Below are 22,500 nucleotides of genomic sequence, written 5' to 3' on the forward strand. Positions count from 1 at the left end.
CTAATTTGCATAACACAAACTCTTTCAAATAGGCGTAAATTAATTTTTACTTCATAGGCACTTTAAACAAGCCTTGAAATTTGATTAGTTGTTTTGTTTTAGACTTATTTTCTCATTGGCTGAGGAAATGGTGCGATTTAGAGCAAACTAGACGCTCCATGAGCGTACACTGGGTTGCCTGTGGTACGAAGGGACTAAGTTGGGTGGTATTAAACTGCAGTGTTCCAGGCAGTTTTTTTTCAAGTCGGGGGTCATTAAGTCCATTTAAAGGGTCACCCACAAGTCGTACCAGCGGAGGCCCTTTGGCTCACACGTTCATACGACCCGAAACAGATCTTTATTACTGGCTTGCCAGTATGGCAAACCAGTTGGAATCTGTGTTTAGTTTCGTGTTTTTTTTATTTTTTTTTTCCGTGTCGGTAAAAGTCTTGCCTGTCACTCCCCTGCTAAGTAGTGGCTTTGTGCATAGAGTCTTGTCTGTGTATTTTGTTAGGTTTGAGGGGGCTGGGGGAATACGTAGATTTCCTTGGTGCACACAGATGAACGTTTAATTATTAAACCCGCAATGGCGTCGAAAGTCGTGGTAACGGGGATGGCGTTTTAGTGGAAAAAATATACCTTTATGAGATCAAGAATGGAACGTCAATTGGAATAACGAAACAGGCGGGAAAAATAAATATCTGGAATCTTAAAAGCGACGAGGGATGGTCTTCGAGAACAATTGCGGTCGGATATGAGAAAGTGTGTGTTGTTTCTAATCTTATTTTATAAACTGTGCTGGTATGTAGAACACTGACAGTAAGTGGGAAATTGAGTATAGGTGTAGAAGGAATCGAATGTCTTGAATGTATCACAGTGTTTACCGAAGTGGAATCTCATTTGTCTGGCAATTGGCATTTAATTTGCAGTCAAGCTGTACAGTTTTCAGGTAAAAAAATAATTGAAAATGTGACAGTGAAGAATTATTGGAAAGAAAGGTTGTTGTCTATTTTGTGCTTTGGAAAAGGTTCTTTTGGAAAGAGTTCAATCTTGAACTGAAAAATATATTTATTTGCATATCGTATGGTTTGTGAGACGGATTGTTTCTTGTTTGCACGCGCGGAATTGGAATAGAAAGGGTTTTTTTTGTCTCCAATAGCAAATATTTAGTTAGTTTCAATAAATTTCATGCTGGAAAAGGTTTTTGTGAGATGTTTCAACTGTTGTGATTCATTGTGCTGTGTAGTATTCGAGTTTAACTAATTTGCATAAGTGAGTTGAAATTTAATACGCATTAAATAAAGATGACAGGAATTTGTAGGCATGATCGTTCTGGCAAATGATTACAGCTGGCGATCGTTTTTAATTAAGGTCAGAAAAAGATTTCAGTATAGTCACTCTTGTGTAAAATGAAGTTATTGTTAACTTGAGAAAACAACAAGAGAGAAAATAAGCCGCGGCTTACTCTGGACGCGGCGTACATAATACGCGAAAGGAACTATTTATACGAGTATAAACTCCCAGGCCAGGATAAGCCGGGGCTTGAGAAAGCTGTGAACGTAGATTTTGCATCATTTATATGGGCTGTTCGCGTTTTATTTTCTCTCGTATAAACGGCCCTTATATTTCTTTAACTTTTTTAAAGAGAGAGATTTCGCGCAAATTTTATTTCAAGCTATTCAGTTGAAATATTATTTCTCGCCATTGGCTTCGTTTGCGTGATCATTTACTGGTGTTGACATTTAGGAGGTAGTTGTTTGGTTCTAAACGAGTAGGAATAAAACGACCAGGAATGAGCGAATTTTAGTGGGTGTGCGATAGCAACACGAGACAGGAGTCGAGAGATTCTAACGATAGACAGATACTAACTAACCCCTCCTGAAATAAACGAAGGGAAGCAGGTGTTGGTGGTTTGTGTGAATTTATAGCACTAAGTGGATAGAAGTCGTCATGTTTTGATTGGGCAGCTTCAGAGACGTCCTTCTGAGGAAACAAGTTGTTAAAATAGCTAATTGTGATTGGAGAATTTCGATCCTAAGTATAATAATGCCTTTTATTGACAGGCAAAACCATATGATTGAGCGTGATCATACCAAATATCATTTGTTTGCGCGATCAAGTTGTGGCGAAGTGTGTAGCCCATGACAGTATGTCGTTTGTGAGCATATTGCCTTTTGTTGTATTAAGCTTCTTCCTCGGAACGCTCAAACAACTCACTTATGCACACGCCGTTTGCGGTAGACCCACACTAAAAGATGCTGTTGAGCGATTGTTTTGGCCGGGGTTGGTCCGCAAACTGAAAGAAAGTTTATATGTTGAGAACAAATGTGTACTAAATGAACAAATATGTGAAAATCATGATATGAACTGCACTGCAACCAAATGCCAAAGGAGAGAAGCACAGAACTGTGAAAGTTTCCTGAAGAAGAAAGTTCCTGATCTTAAAGTTAGTGCAAGCGGTATCGAGTCGCAGAGATGTACGCCTAGCCGGATGCCTTTAGTTAAATTTTCGATTTTGCAATTTACTTGAACGTAGCAAAAATCTCCCAAAATGTTTGTCGCTGATCGTAACTTTTTATATATTCACGGTTCAAAATTAATGTTGTTTTCATGTCGTAAATATTTTATTCTCGATCGACCGTCCGGGAAACTTCCTTCTGCTCTTTCTGAAAACTGTGTATCAATATTTATTTGCTTTTTCATCAATATTTGTTTTGCATAAAGCACGCTAACAGAATCTGTACCTTGCTGAGTTCGCATTTGTTAGCGTTAATAGTATTTTCGGTCAGATGTTTCTTTTTTTTATGAGGGGTTTATTGTTTTGGTCTCCCATCCCAACACTAACCCCGCGAAACAGGGCTTGACTTCAGTGAAGTTTAGTATTACAAAGTTTTCGGATGCTCATAGGGCACACTTGTGGTGAAAAGAAGTTGTGAGGGAACTTGAAAATTATCAACATGCCAGCCCAGAAGCCAATGTTTCTCGCTTCTCTTTTATTTGTTATTCTTCAGAGACTGGAATGCTGTATTTCAATACCACACAATTCAGTGCCTTCTGATTTTCTGTAGCACGTACCACAGGCAAGCCAGTGTATGCTTCACAGAAGCATCTAGTTTGAGGTTAAAAACCTGGCTATCGGCCTATTAATCATTTGTCAGAGAGGAGAAATTCCTGTCATCTTTAGAAAAAATAGACACGCATTGCTTACGTGTTGTACTGAAGTAACACAGCGCTTTATTCCATATTGTAAACTGAGCTGCGTTTTGTCTTCCAGGAGATTCAAGTTGTCTTTGCGTAAGATGTAACTCTAACAGTACACGATATTGTCTTGGTATTGTATATTGTAGTGTTATGGTAGAAGTCTTAGATAAATAGCCCCCTGAGAAGACATGTGGTCACTAGCAAAGTACTGAACCCAAAACGATTGAAGAAAATAAAAGGAAATCGAGAAACATTGGCTTCTGGGCTGACATGTTGATCATTTTCAAGTTACCTCACAACTTCTTTTCACCACAAGTTTAAGCGTGTACTCTGAGTATCTAAAAGCTTTGTAGTACAAAAGTGCAGTGAAGTTAACTATCTCCGGCGGGGTTAGTATCTGGATGGGCGTCCTAACTGAATATACCAATTCGTAACAGAAGCATAGGACCGAAAATTCTATTTTAACGCTAACAAATGCGAACCAAGCAAGGTACAGATTTTGTTAGCTTGCTTTATGCAAAACAAATATTGATGCAAAAGTAAATAAATGAAAGAATTCATGCATTCAACACTGTGGTCACGAAATCGCCTTGTGTAACGCTCTGATCGTGATGAAGTGTTTGGGCCTGCCTAGCACTCGTAAGCTCTCGTTTCAGTGATTAGGCATAAGCACTCTTTTAGAATTTTAGCTTTCATTTTAGCACTTGTTTACTGTTTAAGCCTAAGAGCTTTTTTCTCGCTGTACTGTAACTACTGCTACTCTAAAAGGGTTCTTTAAAATTGTGGCTACACAGTTTTTAGGAAGAGCGGAAGGAAGTTTTCAGGACGGTCGATCGAAAATAAAATATTTTGCCATCAATAACAAAATTTACGACATGAAAACAACATTAAGTTTGAACCACGAATATAAAAAGTTACCATCAGCGAAAAACATTTTGGGAGATTTTTGCTGAGTTGAATTTTGTTATTGTCCTTTTGGCTGCACCGAGTAAATCGCAAAATCGAAAGTGACATCGCAGCGTGTTTACTCGCAAAACAGTGATGCATCTGTGTCAAATGATGGCAAGATACCGGGTTTTTGTTTTTGTTAGTTTTCTTTTTCTTTCAAGTGTTATAAAGTTTGACAAAAAATGTGCGAATTCAACACAAAGATCACAATCGCCCAACTCTTGAGGATGACCATTGTTTCTGCAAAGTCAAAATTTTACTCTCCAAGACGAGGTTATTTATCACCAGGTAATTCAATCATTTTGGGAATAGCAGCTACTTTATTATTCACCAGCGTCGCAATTTTTGCCGATTGTGGGGCTCATTTTGTTGAAACTCAAGCACGCTTCCAACAGACCTGTTTATTTTCGTGACTTATGCGCTGCTTACAGTGCATTACCACAAAAATCCTCCCCGTATCACATTTCAACACACGTATGCAAATTTGTTAAGCTCAAAAATCACACAACATGATAAATTTAAGAAAGGTGGAAATTTCACAGAAATCTTTTCCAGCGAAACATTTATTGAAACAAACAACATATTTGCTATAAGAGGCAAGAAAACCTTCCTATTTCAATTGTGTGCGTGCAAACGAGACACACAGTCGGTGTCACAAAGCATATGCAATTAAATAAATTTCTGACAGTTCACATCAAACCCTTTTCGAAAGAACTTTGACCATAAATAATAAAGCACAAAATAGACAACAAGCTTTCATTCAAATAATTTTTCAATGTCACATTTCCAATTTTTTGTTACCTTTGCAGAGTTGAGTCACTGAAATGAATGTAACTTGCTAGACAACTTAGATGCGACTTATAGTAAACATAGTAATGCATTCAAGGAGTTCGATTCCTTCAATGTTTGTTAAATCGATAAAAGAATTGCCATTTGACCTCAGTGTTGTATATAATAACAAGTTAGTAAATTATTAGAAACAAAGCTTACTTGATATCCAACGGCGAAAAATGAAATTGTTGTCAAAGACCATTACTAGCCGCTTTAAATTTTTCACCGCCTGTGTTGTTTATCCAATTGACGTTCCATTCTTGAGCTCCATAAGGGTATATTTTGTTTGAAGATACACTAAAACGCCATTCGCGTTACACTGACTTTCGACGCCATTCCAGGTTAATAATTAAATGTACTCCCGTGTGCACCGGAGAAATCTACGCATTACCCCACCCCCCTCAAACCTAACAAAATACGCTCAGAAGACTCTATGCACAAAGACACCACCTAGCAGGGGAGTGACGGGCAAGACTTTTCCCGACACGGAAAAAAAATAAAAAACCACGAAATACAACGCAGATTCCGACTGGGTTTGGCAACCCACTAAAAATAGTGCGATTTGGGAATAAATCACACTGCCGAGATCCAATCAGATTGCAAGGATCACCTGATTTCTAAATTGATGTAATAAAACAGATAATACGCGCGGATATTTTGCGAGTTGCGTAGTATTTTTCCGAGCCCCGCAGGGGCATCGAATAAGAGATTTATTATTCCACTACAAAACAGGTGTTATTTTGCCTCAATTTTATTTGATAATACCCTGCGAGCAGAGTCTCTTTCGATCTTCCTAGATAAGTCGGGAAGAGGAAAGAAGACTCTGCGAGCCGCCTCGACATTTCGTGTTGAGCATGCGTTAAAAATTCAAACGTAGTCGGGAGTCAGTCACGCGTGACTAGTAACCGCAAACCACAAAACCAAAACAAACAGTAGGGCTATTTTCGAACAACTCTAACCAAGGAATCATTTCCTTCGAAACTCAAGATCGTTCAAGTTTTTAAATTGCCATTTCAACTTTTACCGGAAAAATTAATAGGTTTCTCAATTCTGGCAAACTAGTTTCTGTAACCGACATACGGAGGAAATACTCATGGGAATTTAGACAGTTAAAAATTGTCACGCTGTTGTAGATTTAAAAAATATTGATGACGCGTGGGCATTGATCATGCGCACAAATTAAAAAAAACAGGTTTGACAAGTCGAAACTGGACTGACTCACCTATTTCTTTGGATGAGCGGCAAATCAAAGAAAGTCGAGGCGGCTCGCAGAGTCTTCTTTCCTCTTCCCGACTTATCTAGGAAAATCGAAGGAGACTCTGCTCGCAGGGTAATTTGATAAGAGTGTTTTGAAAAAAAATGCATCATCTGTCCTTCAGGAAGCGTGCGAAAGGTGTAAACAGCACAAAAAGCTAGCCAAAGATCTTTATATGATTGGATAAACAAAATGACGAGTGACAAGCGATGACAAGCTAAATTGTCAGGCTTTGCATCTTGTTTAAAACAATTTCTTTCATTGAAAAACTCCCGTTCCGTCCGTATTTGCTCTGTTCTTAACCGGTCAAACCGAGACACTACTGATTATTACCGTCTCATATTTTGGGCTTTCTCTTGACCGAATATGGTAAACTGACATAATAGTGGAATAATAAATAGAGGATAATATTACATGGTAACGAGAAGATATGAATATATAGATGCAAGTTGATTGATGAATTTGTTAGGTTGTAAGAGTGAACGTCTGGAACATTCTTCAAAATATTTCATTCTTAAGAGGGAGAAAGATGATGAGTTATTTTGTACATCGAAATGGCAAGTTGTATCTTTATCCTATCTTAATTTCTAGAGCTTCCCAATCCAGTTCATCCAAGAGATCTCTAGACAGTGTAAATGATAATTCAAGAAAGTGATTATTCTAGCAGCTCTATATTCTGAAGTTTCTGTGGATTTTCTACCAGCCCTTTCCCTTTGTATCCCCTCACACAGCTGGAATAGTCAAAATAGGGAAAAATAAGGGCATTACACATGGTTTGTCGAGTTTCAAAAGACTTGTACGCTTTAGGACCGCAAACCTGCTGATATCTTCTTTCAGGTCTCCTCAATTTTTGATTTCCATTACAGGTTTTCATAATTTAGTACTCCAAGGGATTTACTGATAAACAGTAACCCTTTCCATAGTTGTAAGTTACTTTCACGTCTCCCCAGACCCCTCTCTCCAAAGCGTATGAGCCCGTGCAGGAGAGCGAGGGTGTTTGACCAATTTTGTTGAATAATACATTTTGCAAGTAATATTTAAAGCTGATCTTAACCTGGACGTATTTTGACACGGATTTAAAGGCTTTCCACATAAACATTAATGAGGTAAGTACTTTTTTGGATTATTTTTATATTGTTCGATGCTTAATACAATTCACCGGAAATGCTTTGTTTTTTTTTTTTAACTGAGTGAAAAAAATGCGATCCGGTTAAATACAAATCGATCAGTGATGAGGAGCGACAGGTTTAGAACGTGTCGACCCACCGCTATTAAACAAACACTGTGCCGTCGATTTGAATTAATCTTTCATCGTTTAAGTTCTTTGGCAACTTCAGCACCCTAATAGACTGAACAAGGTTTAAAGCAATACGTTATCGCGAAGACCAAAAAGGAGATACTGTAACACGGTTTCTTTCACCGAACTTTTGTTATAATTATCAGTCTTATTGCAATTTCTTCGCAGTTGAAGCCAGTAAGGGACCCCAGCGAGCGCTCCAAGCTAGTTCATACAAACAATTCTTTTTATTTTCAGCCACGGGGGGTATCCTAGATGGAATAGCTAGTTAGTGTAACCTGCTTCAGTTGAAATTGAAACTTGTTACTAACAAAACAAAAACAAAGCATGTTGTAATGAAAGACTTTTTGTAATTAGCACACACAAAAGCAATTTTTTCTGTTATTTTCTGGTTGCCAACTTCGTGCAGTGCGAAAATTTTATTCATCATTTGATAAAAAACGAGACATTTGTCACTTTAAATATTACCAGTTTATTTTGGTTACAGTTTGTTCAAGCTAATGCTGTTTTATTAGATGTTCCCCGTTGTTCTTTGTTCAGAAAAAAAAAAATAAAAAAAAAAAAATTGGTTTCTTTAAATTTCTTTGATACTACTCATCGGTTTTAACTGATAAAGTCGGAAAGTATGAAACGTTTGTTCAAAATGAACTACCCTCGCCAGGTCCCAAAATGAAATGCATTTATTTCTAAATTTTGAGCACATTCCTCAAGGAATACGCATTCTCTATCACCAAATTAGATATGAAAGTAAGACTTTTGTAATTCTCTTTGACTCTTGAGTGTCGATTGAATCTTCTGACCTATGCAATGTTCAGATCTCAACAAACGACTGAAACCGTACTTGCTAAACCTTCCAAAGGCAATGACTGGCTTTTTGGGTTTCCTACCACACCACTGATACTTGATTTACTCTTCCTCGCTTTATCAATAACGAAAAGTTTGTAAAATTTGACCTTAAATCATAGCCCTTCCCTCTAATACTTATTTTCGTTGAACTGGCAAGCAGAAAGGCCTCTTGTAGGTAGATCGATTGGCCCGGCACAAAAGATCTTGGTGACTACCTTGAGGCCGATCCTCGATCATCGGTTTAAAGTTAACCTGGACTCGTATGTTTTTTCGTAACCCGGTACATCCTTCCTACCCTGCGTGTAGAATGTCTTTTCGATCTTACTTTTCCTGATTTTTCTTGGAAGATCAGAAGAAACTCTGTTCGCAGGGTACTTCCTTCCACAGAAAGCATCTAGCCTGCGTAGCGAGCGTTCCTGTTCGACAGAAGAGCTTCGAAACGATTTTCCGCAAACTGGTCGCGCGAAAGTTGGGGCAAGAGACTGAGGGAAGGCCTGCAAGAAGATCCTCTATTCTTGAAAAACCCGTACGTCCACGAACAAGGGCTTCTGATTGGTACGGCACAGTCGCAATGATTGACAGGTGACAAATTTCGACCAAAATGTTTCATCTGTTAGTTCCAGCGTGACAAAGACAATGGTGGAAGATGTGGAAGGGTTTGAATCGTGTGTTGAAGCTGAGTGAATTGGCTCTCGGTTTTATATTCAAAAGGGAACAAGAACTGTCAATGCGCTATCTCTTTAACTGTATGGATGTAATGGCCGTTTTGCTAACAGAATTCAGGGTCATGTTTGTCATGATGTGCGGAGTTCGAAATAAAAAAAAGACGAAGAACAGGCTTTTCGAGTATCATCGTGATTTCTCCATTTCAAAGCATCATACACGATCAAGTAAGTGGTTGAGGTAAATTCTATGGGAATGACAGCCTGTGATTTAAATGCGAAATCCGAAGTCGGCTAGGAAGTCAATATGTATTTACTAAGCGTTGAAGTGAAGTGCTACCGCGGTCCGCAGTCCTGCAGTCGATGAATAAGCAATGAACTAAGTGTCGAGATGAAGTGCTACCGCGGTCCGCAGTCCCGCAGTCGACGAATAAGGAGTGAACTAAGTGTTAAAATGAAGTGCTAGCGCGGTCCGCAGTCCCGCAGTCGATGAACAATGAACTAAGTGTTGAAATGAAGTGGTACCGCGGTCCGCAGTCCCGCAGTCGATGAAAAGTGTAGTTAACCGAACCGCAAAATTTGTCCGTAAGTTTCTTTTGTTTTCGAGGGTTTAAACAAATTCTCAGAAGAAACTTAACCAGTCGTACCCGGCTGAGAAGCTGCTGTTACAAATTTAACTTTAAAATCACACTGGCAAATTCTGCCTTGATCGCTTGGGTGTGTTTCGATTCCTCGGTGCCTTGGTTTGTTTTGACGGAAGTCAACTTGTGTTAACATGAGTGAAAGATATATATGAAATTCATCATATACTGCACTGCGGGTATGAAATCAAATGAAACCATGTTGTCTCGCAGTGAGGAGCGCAAATTTCTATTGCGTCGAGAAGCCTGAAAATTTTTTTTTTGCATCGCACCGGTATCGCGAGATCGCGGGTTCATATCCCGTTGAAGCCCTGAAAAATTTTCAGGCTTCTCGACGCAATAGAAATTTGCGCTCATCACTGCGAGACAACATGGTTTCATTTGATTTCATACCCGCAGTGCAATATATGATGAATTTCATATATATCTTTCACTCATAATTACTTATCACGGGAAGTTGTGAACTCAGAAGTGACCAGCTCCCAACGTCAGTGGCTTCATAGCTCAGTTGGTTAGAGCATCGCACCGGTATCGCGAGATCGCGGGTTTATATCCCGTTGAAGCCCTAAAAATTTTTCAGGCTTCTCGACGCAATAGAAATTTGCGCTCATCACTGCGAGACAACATGGTTTCATTTGATTGTGTTAACATGGTTATCTGTTATTGGCTAATTTGTTAATAAGACGTCAATCAGCGTGTGTTAAGTCAACGGTTAAAGTGTGGGCGTTTTTCCGAAATTGGGGGTCTTGCAAGCGTTCCCTCAGTCTCTTTCCCCAACTTTCGCGCGGCCAGTTTCCGGAAAGTCGTTTCGGAGCTCTTCTGTCGAACAGGAACGCTTGCTACGCAGGCTAGAAGCATAAAAACCCATTTTACTACTGTGTTTCTTTTTTCGTTACCAACCGCCAGGTTCATTTTTATTTGGTCTTTTTGGCTTTTACAAACACATACCATGAGATCATATCTAAAAACATGGATTAACGTAAATTACTTTATTTTCGGCGGAGCCCACTACTTAAACAAAATGGTCAACAGATGAAAAGGAAGCTTATACCTGCCAACTTTCTCTGAGATATTGGCGTGAGATTTTTATCCTGGGAGTGCTGGGATTTTTGAAGACGACACGATCATTTCCGAAGATTCCCGAAGAAGTCCGAAGTCTTCCGAAGAAGTCTGAAGTATTCCGAAGACGTCCGAAGTCTTCCAAATTTGCATACTGTGACGAAAGCGAAAACAGCCCTCGCATTTCCCAGTCCCGGTCTTAAGACGCGTATAAAGGCGAGCCCGCTCCCAGTGCTTTTCACGAGGAAGGTATCGTCATTTATTCATTTTACACATGGTTTTCGTTCCTTACGTGGGTCTGAGTTAACACATGTTTGGAAATTGTGTCAAGCAAGACGGCAACAGCTTACATTTTTCAATCAGGCGTGAGAAATTGGCCCGCAAGCGTGAGCCGGCGTGAGATCGGAGTTTTCAACCCGCAGGCGTGAGACTCACGCCTAAGGCGTGAGAGTTGGCAGGTATAGAAGCTGTATTTAAGTATCTCTCCCACTGGATAAGGGAGAGACATGTTCCAGGAAAAATCGATGCATTTTTACAGCCGGTGATACCCTTAAGCAGAAAGACTGGAAATCGGTGAAATATTATGTAAAAAGCCAGATTGACAAAAGGAAACGGGTATTTGCTCCTAAGAAAAAAGAACGTGACTGATTAGACCTCAGAGAGTTGTATCTAGGGCAAAGTGAGGTCATTTACTCACTAGTTTAATTTTCAATGTTAAAAAAGTGTTGACGGGCCTGTGCGACTCCTGCCATTCGCAAGCGATTCTAAAATCTATGCCTTCAAAGTTTAGCTCTGACTAAGGTGTCTTTTAACGACTTTCCTTTGCGATATGATAGTATGGGTGGCTCCTTAAATACTTCTCTAAGGTGCGGTTGGTTTTGAATAAGGTGTCATTTCCCATAAATATGTTCTTGAGGTTAGGTAAAGCCGGGTGGTATTGTGTAACAAAAGGCAATATTTTCTTTTGTGTGCTGTTGTCTTTGTTCTCAAGTGACCTCTCTCTATCCGTGAAGTTAAGTTCAGATAGGATTTTTTCTGAAAAATTTTTTTGGTATCCTCTATTCTTTAGACGTGTTCTGAAACTCTGCATGTTATTATTAAATGTCAAGACTGATGAATTTGTTCTTAAGAGGCGTAGCCTTTCTCCTTTTATGAATCCTTTCTTAACGCTTGGTGGATGACACGAATAGAAATTCGTGTATTGAAAGGTCTCTGTCCGTTTATAATGTGTTTGCACATCAAGGGTGGATCTCTATTGAATCTCTCGCTTTTGTACACTTCGTGTCTAAGAATGTAATTTCTGAGTCTGATATTTTAGCCGTAAATTTGACTGTATCGTGGTAGTTGTTTTCCCTTTGCACAAAGGTGAAGACTGAGTTTAAATATACCGTTTTCTTGAGATTTTGGGCCCTTGAACTACGAGGAAACAAAGCGCCACCGCGCAATATGACTATTTTGCATAAACATCACTGAAATTAAAAAACGTTCGTGGTTACAAAATAACCACAAGCTCAGTTTTCCACGAATGAAGCTCACCAAATTTAACCCACGAAAAAAAAAAAAAAAAGGTAGAAGATAGTGCTTTTCCGACGCGAATTCGAAGGCGGTTGTTTCCGCTGCGAAAAAAACACCGGAAACAAGAAAACGCATTGTGGAACATTCTTTTCACAAAATTCTTCATAATGCCATTCTATGACTTTTGGTTTCGTGCTTTAAATTACCTTGTGTAGATAACCATTGACTGACAAAAGTGGTTCAGTTTATTTTCACGAAAACAATAAAATACCATTTTAATGAATCACGCAACCCATCTACCATTAAAAGCGTATGTGTGAGCGAACTTTTCACAAAGACTCGGGTAGAAACTTTCAAACGAAAAACAAAGAAACGAAAACTTGGGCAAAGCAAAGCGGAACTTGTTTGGTCACTTCACGAGCATTTGTAATTGTAGAATAACAGCAAAGTAATATAACCCCATCGTTGAAAAATCAATAATTTACTTGATCATAATGTCAAGTCAAAGTGTAGATTTTGTCAATTTTAATTTCACATCGGCAGATGGCGGATAGTTTATTTTGTGCACCCCTATCCGTCTGTTCCAAAATATCTTTCAGGATCAAGACACTCTTATAATCCCACTTAAGGCGCGCGTTAAACGTACGCGTTCGTAACGTGAAAGATACAGCATTCAGTGGGGGTTCAATGCAGTTAGATAGTGCGAGACTGAACCCCTTAAGGGTTCTAGTTTTTAGCCGATCCCACATTGAATCGTCAGCGGAAAATGAAAAAAAAAAAATGTGGAAATCTATCAATGGTAAAATTAGATGTAGGTGTGGAGTTACGAAACACGTAAACCAACACAGGAGAAAGAAAATTAACTAATAACTTGTCATAAATCCTTTCTTCAAACTAGTATTATTAATAGCTTAAAACCTTTGTTGTTTGAGCTGTAACTATTACAAGTATTCATATTTTGATATATATGTTGATATGAACGTGGGAGTCTCGATCCTGCGCTTTGCGTGACTCAGGCAGCGATTGTTCACCAAGCATCATCTTCACTGTCGAAATTGAAGATACTTTGCAAATTGTGCGTGATCAAATAACTTTCAAACCCTGATGAAACGCGACAATTAAAGAAACTATTTTGTCTGCACTATTGGGATGGTGATAAAAGGAAAAGAATTCGTTAAAATGACCTTAATTTTCGCTTTTGACGAAAAATTCTATCATGACGGGGTACAAATTCGAACTGTCCTCCATCCTTTGATCTATAATGTTTTTTTCCTTGGGTTCCTGGCCACAAAGCACTAAAAGCATGATGTTGTGAGTTTTACCATATACAACTAAAGCAGTGGAGCAATCATGCAGAAAACTGCTCATTAAAACAAAAGTTTTAATAAAAATTCTCTAGGATGTCCTTTTTGTGTTGTTACCGTATGAGCTACATGTAGACTAAGTACTTATCAAATAAAATTTGAGGTTTTATGGGGAAAAATTGAAAATATTGACAATATCAACTCTATCACAAAATAGTTGGTACAGTATAATTATTTAGATAGCCAGCTCTCAACATGTACATGTATAGTAGCTGTATAATCTTCCATGAGAAATGCTAGTAATGCATTGAGTACTTTACCATAGAATACCCAACAAGACAATTGGATTTTTTTGTAAAGGCTCGCATACACCTGTACATGTACATGCAAACAAAGTACAAGTGACAAATAACATGTGAGAAGCTTTGTATACCAATTGTCATAGTTACATCTATCCTTGCACAAGCAATGTTGTGTGCAGTAGCAAGGTTTGGTGGAATAAGGCTGCATATCCAGTTATTATTTCACTGTCTTCCCTGTATTCTTATTTGTTACAATTATTTTTATGGCTTGGTATAAAAGGCTTTAGGTACTAAACATGTGACATTGTTTGGTCATGAGACACCAGTGAAGGTATACCATGTCATAGGAAAAACAGTGACAAGTGCACTGTAACAAGTGAAATACCTTTTTATAATATGTCATATGAAATAGTTACAGTATATCCTTGCACAAGCAATGTGGTGTGCAGTGGCAAGGTTTGTTGAAAAGCTTGGAACAAAAGGCTTCAGATACTAAACGTGTGACATTGCTTGGACATGAGACAACAGTGAAGGCATACGGTGTCCATGTCAGGAAATTTGTATTCCACCAAACCTTGCCACTGCACACCACATCGCTTGTGAAAAGATATATGTAACTTTAGTAAAATCCAACTAGTGGTCTATTATCAATGCTGCATTCTGATTGGTTGAGCTACTAGTAGGCTATTTGTTATAGCCCACTAGTAGCGAAAAGCGGTGGCTTTGAAAACCAAAACAACAATTAAAGTCTAGCTTTAACTAGCGAAAGATGCTTTGTCTCGATATTTTTTTGACCAACTAGTTGGATTTTACTCAAACAATTATTCCTCGAGCTCGAATGGCCTCTGAGTCAATAGCCCATTTGACCTTCGGCCTCATGGGCTATTAACTCAGAGCCCATTCGTGCTCGAGGAATAATTGTTAAATAGCATACCCGGGCCACAAATGTGTTCTAGGAACAGTATTGTTTGAAGAACGAGGCATATAAAAATAAGTGGCAAATAAGGGGCTGGGTATATTAGACTTCAGCTGTCACATATCATTCATACCCCTTTCCTTATTATTGGTATTGTTTTAAATGGCCTTAAATTAATAACGTGACCTGAAATTACTAAGGGAGTACGTCTGCAAAAGTAAAGACTGTCCTTGCAGAGGGAGGGATGTATGATGCGAATCTCAATTCAATGAATCAGCAATCAAACGTGTTATGAAAAAGAAAGGATATTCTATACAAAATTTAAGGCATATACTTTCAGGTTATTATCAGTGAGGTGACCTACCGAAACTCCTTCGGCAATCTTTTGCTATTCGGCGCTTTAATATAAGTCTTGAATCTTCCCGCTCTTTTGCTTAAATCCACACGTAGCTGTTTGGCCATCCTTTGTTCCAAAAGTTCGGTGAACTCCGTTTGCTTTAGGAAGGAAGGCCTCTATTTCTGCCATGAATTTTTTATCGATTAATGATGCTGGCGTTGGTCGGAATTCTTTCTCGAACACCGTCTCTGAACTCCCTGATCAGAATCCAGTACATACAGCTTTATGAGTCTAGATATTCAACGGTTCCATGTCAAGCAGCTAGCGAAGTCGGCAAGATTTCCGCACAGGTCCCTACTTCATTATGCATACGGTCCTTTGTTTCAAGAAAACAATAGTGATAACAATAGACGCCCTTTGGGAGTGTAGCGCTTTGTTTGGTCTTCTTAGAGGTTTTTTTTCTAAGTCTATATGTACTTGAATAAAATCGGTAAAATTTTTGACTGAAATATGGAAAATCGAACATGTTCAACTTAATTTTTGCACTTTTCTAGCAATTTTAGCCATTTGTCAATTTTAAAATAAGCGAAAGAAGTGGAATTTTAAGAAATCTTTGTACAAATACGGTTCAGATTCTCATATACAAAACAAACGGACCAAATAAAAGTTTGCAGAAATTGAATACCTACCTTCGTTTTGCTCTTAAAATTGTCCTTCGCTTCTTTGTCAATTCACCAAAGCACTGCAAAGTGAGGGTTTGTTTTCTTTCCTGTATAATGTACGACAATTTTCGCCGAATCACGAGCAGTGCATAGAGAGGGCTCTTTATCGCACATTGTACAAATCAGCGATATGCTCAATGATGTTTCCGAATGGATCACTTTTGTTTTGCTGACGCCATAACCACTCCTGTAGGTAGCTTTCAAACAGATCCACGGATGTTCCTGTACGAGGCATACTTCGTTTTACTCCCCACCATGTATTTTCAATGCGCTGCGTGTGGGCAAGCGTGTCTGGGTCAACGAAGTTTAGGCGATGGTTAACTGTGAGATGATGATAGCCCTCGTCTTGTAGGCAATCGTAAGCTTTCCACATGTCGCTCATCACGCGTGTTCCAGGCAATATTTGAGCGCAGATAATTGGCAAGAGTGTCTCTTTATCCCTGCGCTCTACCGGGACAAGGAAGCAGGCCTTGGTTTCCCGGCAAATGCCACCAAAGACCCACTGTCCTTCATTGTAGCGACCTTTGTGATACTTCATCTTGCCAAACTTGGACTCATCAATCTCAACAGTTGTACCAGGACCGCCTATTGGCCTCGCATGTTGTTTCATTATTCTATCTGCACAAACCTCCCGGCAATAGTTATACCAATCTATCACCGTTTCTGTCGCGGTGGTTTTTTCATCTAAAGCGGTTTCGTGCACTGCTTGTGTTGTGGTGAATTTATGCGCCCAAGCGTAAGTTAGGGCTAATATTTTTTCAAGGCAAAGCTTACTACCAGAAAACCATGACTTCTGGCGGATTGAAGCTTGTCCATTGCAGTTTTTTCTAGAGCATCGCCAAACAAATCCTTCCCCCGATGCAGTTCGTCTTTGCCATTTGAGTGCGTTTCCGCACTCAGGTTTAGGGCATTTCATTGACGACGAGAGTAGATTGTGCTCTTTGCACAAGTATGGAACGCCAACACTGTCTTATGTGAACCTCTTTCATTATATGCGGTGCATTTTACGTTATATGCGATGCCTTTCACATTATACGCAGTGCTTTTCTTATTATATGCGGTACTTTTGTCATTATATGTGGTACTTTTGTCATTATATGTGGTACTTTTGTCATTATATGCAGTGCTTTCGTCATTATATGCGGTGCTTTAGTCATTATATGCGGTGCGTTTGTCATTATATGCAGTGCTTTCGTCTTTATATGCGGTGCTTTCGTCGTTCTATGTGGTGGTTGTGTCATTATATGAAGTAGTTTTTACATTATATGCGGTGCTTTGTTTGTCATCATTATATGAGGTGCTTTTGTCGTTATATGCGGTGCGTTCTTCATTATGAGGTGATGATTCCCCGGGGTCTGGGTAGGAGCTTGTGAAAAATCCCCGGAAAACTAAGACCTAAGACCCGGAAAACTAAGACCCTTTTCATTTTAGTTCTCAAAGCAATCCCTGGGCCGTTTAAAAAGGCGCAAACATATAATAAATAAATGCGAAGGAAGTCGGGAATAAATCACGCGCAAAGCAGCAAATAAGCCATAGAAAAGAACGGCACCAAAAAACCCTGTATTCCTGAAAGAAATATTATGTATATCCAAAAAATTAAGATCGATTTTGAGACGACAAGAAGGCTTTATAATGACGGCGTTTGGAGAAAATCTAGCGGCGCTTGCTTGATAATTTATTCACGCCACAACCGCGAATGTCACGCCAGGCGAGTCAAGGCCGCATGACAATCCCGCATGACAATCCCGCATTTCATCAGAAAGGAAAAAGAAATCGTTGTTCTAAAATGCCTCGCCTGTAACTGAACCAATTGTTCATTTGTTCTTCGGAAATTATTGCCAGTCGGGTGTTACGTCCTGTTGGAAATCAACGGCGGATTTTTCTTTGATCGAGCTCTGTCACGAGCCCTTGTAAACAAATTCAAAGGTCAACAAGGTCACATGTCCTTTTCGGCGGGAATACTGCGAATCGCGCTGGTGACACTGTTTTCGTAAAAAAGGCAGATCCAGCATCCAAATGTAGTACAATTTAAGGGAATGTGCTTCGCTCCAACCGCCATTATGTTGGAATATTTCGGGTTAAGTGTTAGGTGTCAGGTCTTAGTTTTCCGGATTCCCCACTAAAAATCCGGAAAACTAAGACCCGGAAAACTAAGACCTAAGACCCGGAAAACTATGACCCGGAAACCTAAGACCCTTTTCATTTTATTCTTGTTTTTGGTACTTATATTGTTTCGTCAATACAATGAATTATTAACTTGATTTCCTGATTGATTTTTGATTGACACTAACTTATGTAATTACGCCACGTGAATAGTTTTTCAGTTCAGACATTTCCGATTCGAAGATATGTGCATGTTTTGCTAATCTGTCTCGCTGACCCGTTTTCTGTTATACTCTGACCTATTTTATCTGTTGCTGACCTGTACACCGTGAAACAATCCTTCTAGACATCGTCAAAGAAGTAAGTATTCAATGCTGTAATTCTAGTCAATAGTTTTACTCGCGTGTTTATGTACCGATGAATCCTGTTCGGTTTCTCAAATGTATTTCATTCTTTTCTTTAGATCGAATAATCTTATTGGAATAAATTATACGATTTGCGTAATCTAGTTGGATTGCCCGTCTGGTTTTATTGGACCATATATTGTACGGCTGGAACTCGGGGGCCTTTGTTAGAAAGTCCGAGCACGTTCGTTCTGTTTTGAAAATCTAAAAATATTTTGATTTTAATATGTCCATAAGCAAATTGATATGTAAAGGTTCTCAATGTTTTAAAACCCTCCATAACATTGCCATGTGATTCTTACAGAAATCTTTATACCGTGTACTAATCTATCGGGACAAGGCCTAACTGACACCCATGAATTTTTTTTTAAATTTTGAATAAGCTCAGCAAAATTTCAGAGATGTTTATGCGACTGCAAGAGGAGGTTCCACTTATCATAGAATCGAATAAGCCTTTGATCGTTCAATTAAATACGCTTTACATTATTACCTTTGTTACCTTTTAATTCAATGCACAGACGCCAAGTTAGAGCTTCCTGCTTCCCACCCCTCTCAGTCCCACTCTGTTGACCTTGGTATTTGTTTACGTGCGCTCACGACAGAGATCGATCAAAGAAAAATCCGCCGTTGATTTCCAACAGGACGTAACACCCGACTGGCAATAATTTCCGAAGAACAAATGAACAATTGGTTCAGTTACAGGCGAGGCATTTTAGAACAACGATTTCTTTTTCCTTTCTGATGAAATGCGGGATTGTCATGCGGCCTTGACTCGCCTGGCGTGACATTCGCGGTTGTGGCGTGAATAAATTATCAAGCAAGCGCCGCTAGATTTTCTCCAAACGCCGTCATTATAAAGCCTTCTTGTCGTCTCAAAATCGATCTTAATTTTTTGGATATACATAATATTTCTTTCAGGAATACAGGGTTTTTTGGTGCCGTTCTTTTCTATGGCTTATTTGCTGCTTTGCGCGTGATTTATTCCCGACTTCCTTCGCATTTATTTATTATATGTTTGCGCCTTTTTAAACGGCCCAGGGATTGCTTTGAGAACTAAAATGAAAAGGGTCTTAGTTTTCCGGGGATTTTTCACAAGCTCCTACCCAGACCCTGGGGAATCATCACCTCACAATGAAGAACGCACCGCATATAACGACAAAAGCACCTCATATAATGATGACAAACAAAGCACCGCATATAATGTAAAAACTACTTCATATAATGACACAACCACCACATAGAACGACGAAAGCACCGCATATAAAGACGAAAGCACTGCATATAATGACAAACGCACCGCATATAATGACAAAAGCACCGCATATAATGACGAAAGCACTGCATATAATGACAAAAGTACCACATATAATGACAAAAGTACCGTATATAACAAGAAAAGCACTGCGTATAATGTGACAGGCACCGCATATAATGTAAGATGCACCGCATATAATGAAAGAGGTTCACATAAGACAGTGTTGGCGTTCCATAGTATTGTACTCTTCCGTGCAGTGTTCTTTTAAGTGTGCAGCACGAGGGATGAAAAAAACAAGCAATTCAGACATTCACAGATATACTCGATTAACCTCCAAAAGAATTTTATTGGGTTCAACCTTAAGCCTAAAGGGTTACGGTTAGCATTATTAAGGGGTGACGTTTCAAAAGAAGCAAAATCAGCGCATTTGTTGGTGGTCGGCACGGCACGCGTATATAATTATCTATCATTGTTATGTAAATTGTCGTCCAGAATTCCAAAGAAATATCATTATCAAGGTGTGAATTAGCAACTTGACACGTTAGCTCAGTGGTCTAGAAGAGGGACAAGTAATCCAGAGGTTTACAGTGGTACGGAGTTCAAGGCAGACTGCGAGAGATTTAGAAAAAAGGACAGAAAAAGCCGAGCGGGATCTGGAGAAGACAGACAGAGGACAAAGGAATCGAAAGAGGAAAGCTGGGACGAAAAGAAAGAGACACGTTGTGAGCAAAAAGGGCAAAGAAAAGAGAGAGGGTGAAAAAAGAGAGGGAGCGAGAGAGAGAGAATTTTGATCATCCCGTAAGTACAAATTAGCCATGTATATATTCGATTCCCTTGGGTATACGCATTGTTCTGGAAAACAATAGCGCGAATGAATAATTAATATATTCTGCATGCAGAACACTTCAGCAGCTCCACTTGGTGAATTTTCGTAATCTTCGTCTTCCATCAGCGAACTTTGAACCGTTACCTTTTACATGTAACACTAAATTCCGGTTGCCATAATTGTACTGATGCGATGAAAATAATTAAATTCCGCTTCTTTAAAACTTTTGTGATTCGCTCAACTTGAATTTCCCGAGAGAGGGAAAGAGAGGGAGGGAGGGTGGGATAAAAAAAGAATGCCGAAACGGACCGTTTCCATGGTAATGGTCCGTACTGTAAAATCCCGACCAAAAACCAGCGAATCAGAGTTTTCCACGTAGCCTGATAATTGCTTGCCATACAATAAAGGGTATAAAGAATCTAAAGGACAACATGATGGCATGCTCAGTCTTCCTTGGATGTAAATTTGACATCCAAGGAAAATAGAGCATGCCATCCCGCAAGTCCTGTACAGTCATTCGTTTCAATATAAAATAAGGTGGATTAGAAAGATTCATGTTGTACATGAAAACATTTATTAAGATTTGTATTAACCAATATTATTGTAAATATTATACTCTGTGGATCATCCAAGTCACACCCAGAAGAATAAAAGGAAAGGAAAGAAACTTAATTTAGTGTCTAGTCGTTCTAGCGCTGGAGCGCTAATTGAGGGCACTGTGAACTGAAATCAACAAATTAACACAAATTTTGGTTTTTGATGGGGGGGGGGGGAGAAAACCGGAGTACCCGGGGAAAATCCTCTCGGAGCAGAGTAGAGAACCCGGCAACAAACTCAACCCACATGTGACGGCAAGTCGGGGAAGGGAAGCCGGGTCACATTGGTGGGAGGCGCGTACTCTCACCACTACGCCAGCCCTGCAGCCAAAGAAGTTTAGGTAAAGACGTGCTTTTGATGTCATGTATTCCTTAAAGAGTGAAGGGAAATCGGCGATAATTTGGGCCTCGAAATCTTTGGTGATGTGAACTCGTTTTGAAACCGAGGGTATGAGTGTTATGCCCAGGTGGTAGTTCCTCTCATTTTGTATGGTTTGGGTCGTAAATATGAATGGACACAAACAAAAGTAGGTGTCGGAAGATTTGTAACATCAAATGCAATTTTCACATTGAAGGCAAATACGCTACTCTTGACCACACACGATTTCTCGTCCACGACATCTTGTCAACCAAACAAAAGGCTCAATTTCCTTTCAAACAAAGGCGACGTTTTTGTGTTTTAATTAACGAAAGGTAATGCTTATTCAACGGTTGAACTCTATCATTTACTGACGACAAAGGGACCCAAAATAATCCGTAAAGTGCCACTTGCAATTAACAAGAGAACGGCGGAGTTTGTTCTGCCTCGTGATTCTTTTGTTGAGGCGAAACGCATCGATAAAGAGTAAAGTGACATTGAAGAAGCCACTGACTGGTTTAACATACAGGGGTTCGCCAAGCTCTTGTTAAGAGAGAGATTTGATTCGACCAGGAGCGTCTTGCCACCGAACACCTTCCGAACGGCTGCGATGCTTCAACATTTGGGACTTACCTAAAAGAAAAGATTAATCTGCGGTCAAGGTAGGAAAAGTAAATAGTGCTTTTCTCGTTATGATAATGATTAAATCCGGAAGAATTGTTATCAAGTCGTTGCATAGATTGACTTATCCTTAACACATTGTTCAGTGATTGTTGTTGCAAATGGTTTTCGTTCCTTAGTATCAGGGATTTTCGGCTCAAGGAAACTGCAAACGTCATAAATGAAAACTATACCTTCCTACCCGGCTTAAATCAACGTCCATTTTGGAATTTGGAAATCTAGTATACTCAATCTAGCATGAAGCAGGGGCACTGATCTATCTTTTCTCAGAGTGCGTCACTTGTGTGAAGAGCACTTCGACTGACGGCACAAAACACAATTTATAATGAAAGTACTTGTGCTTAACTATGGCCTAATAACCAGACAAAAGAATTAGACATCTTTATCACTTGAGTGACACATATTTTATTACATGATGATATTGAGCTCAATGCCATAAAGAAATGGTTTAGCGATACCCAA

At 39.3% G+C, this 22,500-nt stretch overlaps 2 protein-coding genes across 3 annotated transcripts in view; one reads left to right on the forward strand and one right to left on the reverse strand.

The window, feature by feature from the left end:
- Positions 1–7,273: 7,273 nt before the first annotated feature.
- LOC137970788 (uncharacterized protein PF3D7_1120000-like) overlaps positions 7,274–22,500 on the forward strand; it is a 20,892-nt gene continuing 5,665 nt past the window's right edge. Inside the window, exon 1 of one of the 2 annotated variants that reach the window (XM_068817358.1) lies at positions 7,274–7,320. The gene's annotated coding sequence lies outside the window, so the exon portion shown is untranslated. Of the gene's footprint in view, positions 7,321–21,883; positions 22,020–22,500 lie in introns of those variants that run through there. The other variant, XM_068817357.1, reaches the window with a different exon arrangement.
- Positions 15,919–16,731, reverse strand: LOC137971824 (uncharacterized). The gene has a single exon (XM_068818580.1). The coding sequence runs from the start codon at positions 16,729–16,731 to the stop codon at positions 15,919–15,921; it is 813 nt and encodes a 270-aa protein (XP_068674681.1).

The sequence above is a fragment of the Montipora foliosa genome, chromosome 9, assembly GCF_036669935.1.
Source record: "Montipora foliosa isolate CH-2021 chromosome 9, ASM3666993v2, whole genome shotgun sequence".
Classification (NCBI taxonomy): domain Eukaryota; kingdom Metazoa; phylum Cnidaria; class Anthozoa; order Scleractinia; family Acroporidae; genus Montipora; species Montipora foliosa.

Coding starts and splice junctions, on each gene's coding strand:
- LOC137971824 (XM_068818580.1), bottom strand. CDS start 16,731: ATGAAATGCCCTAAACCTGAGTGCGGAAACGCACTCAAATGGCAAAGA.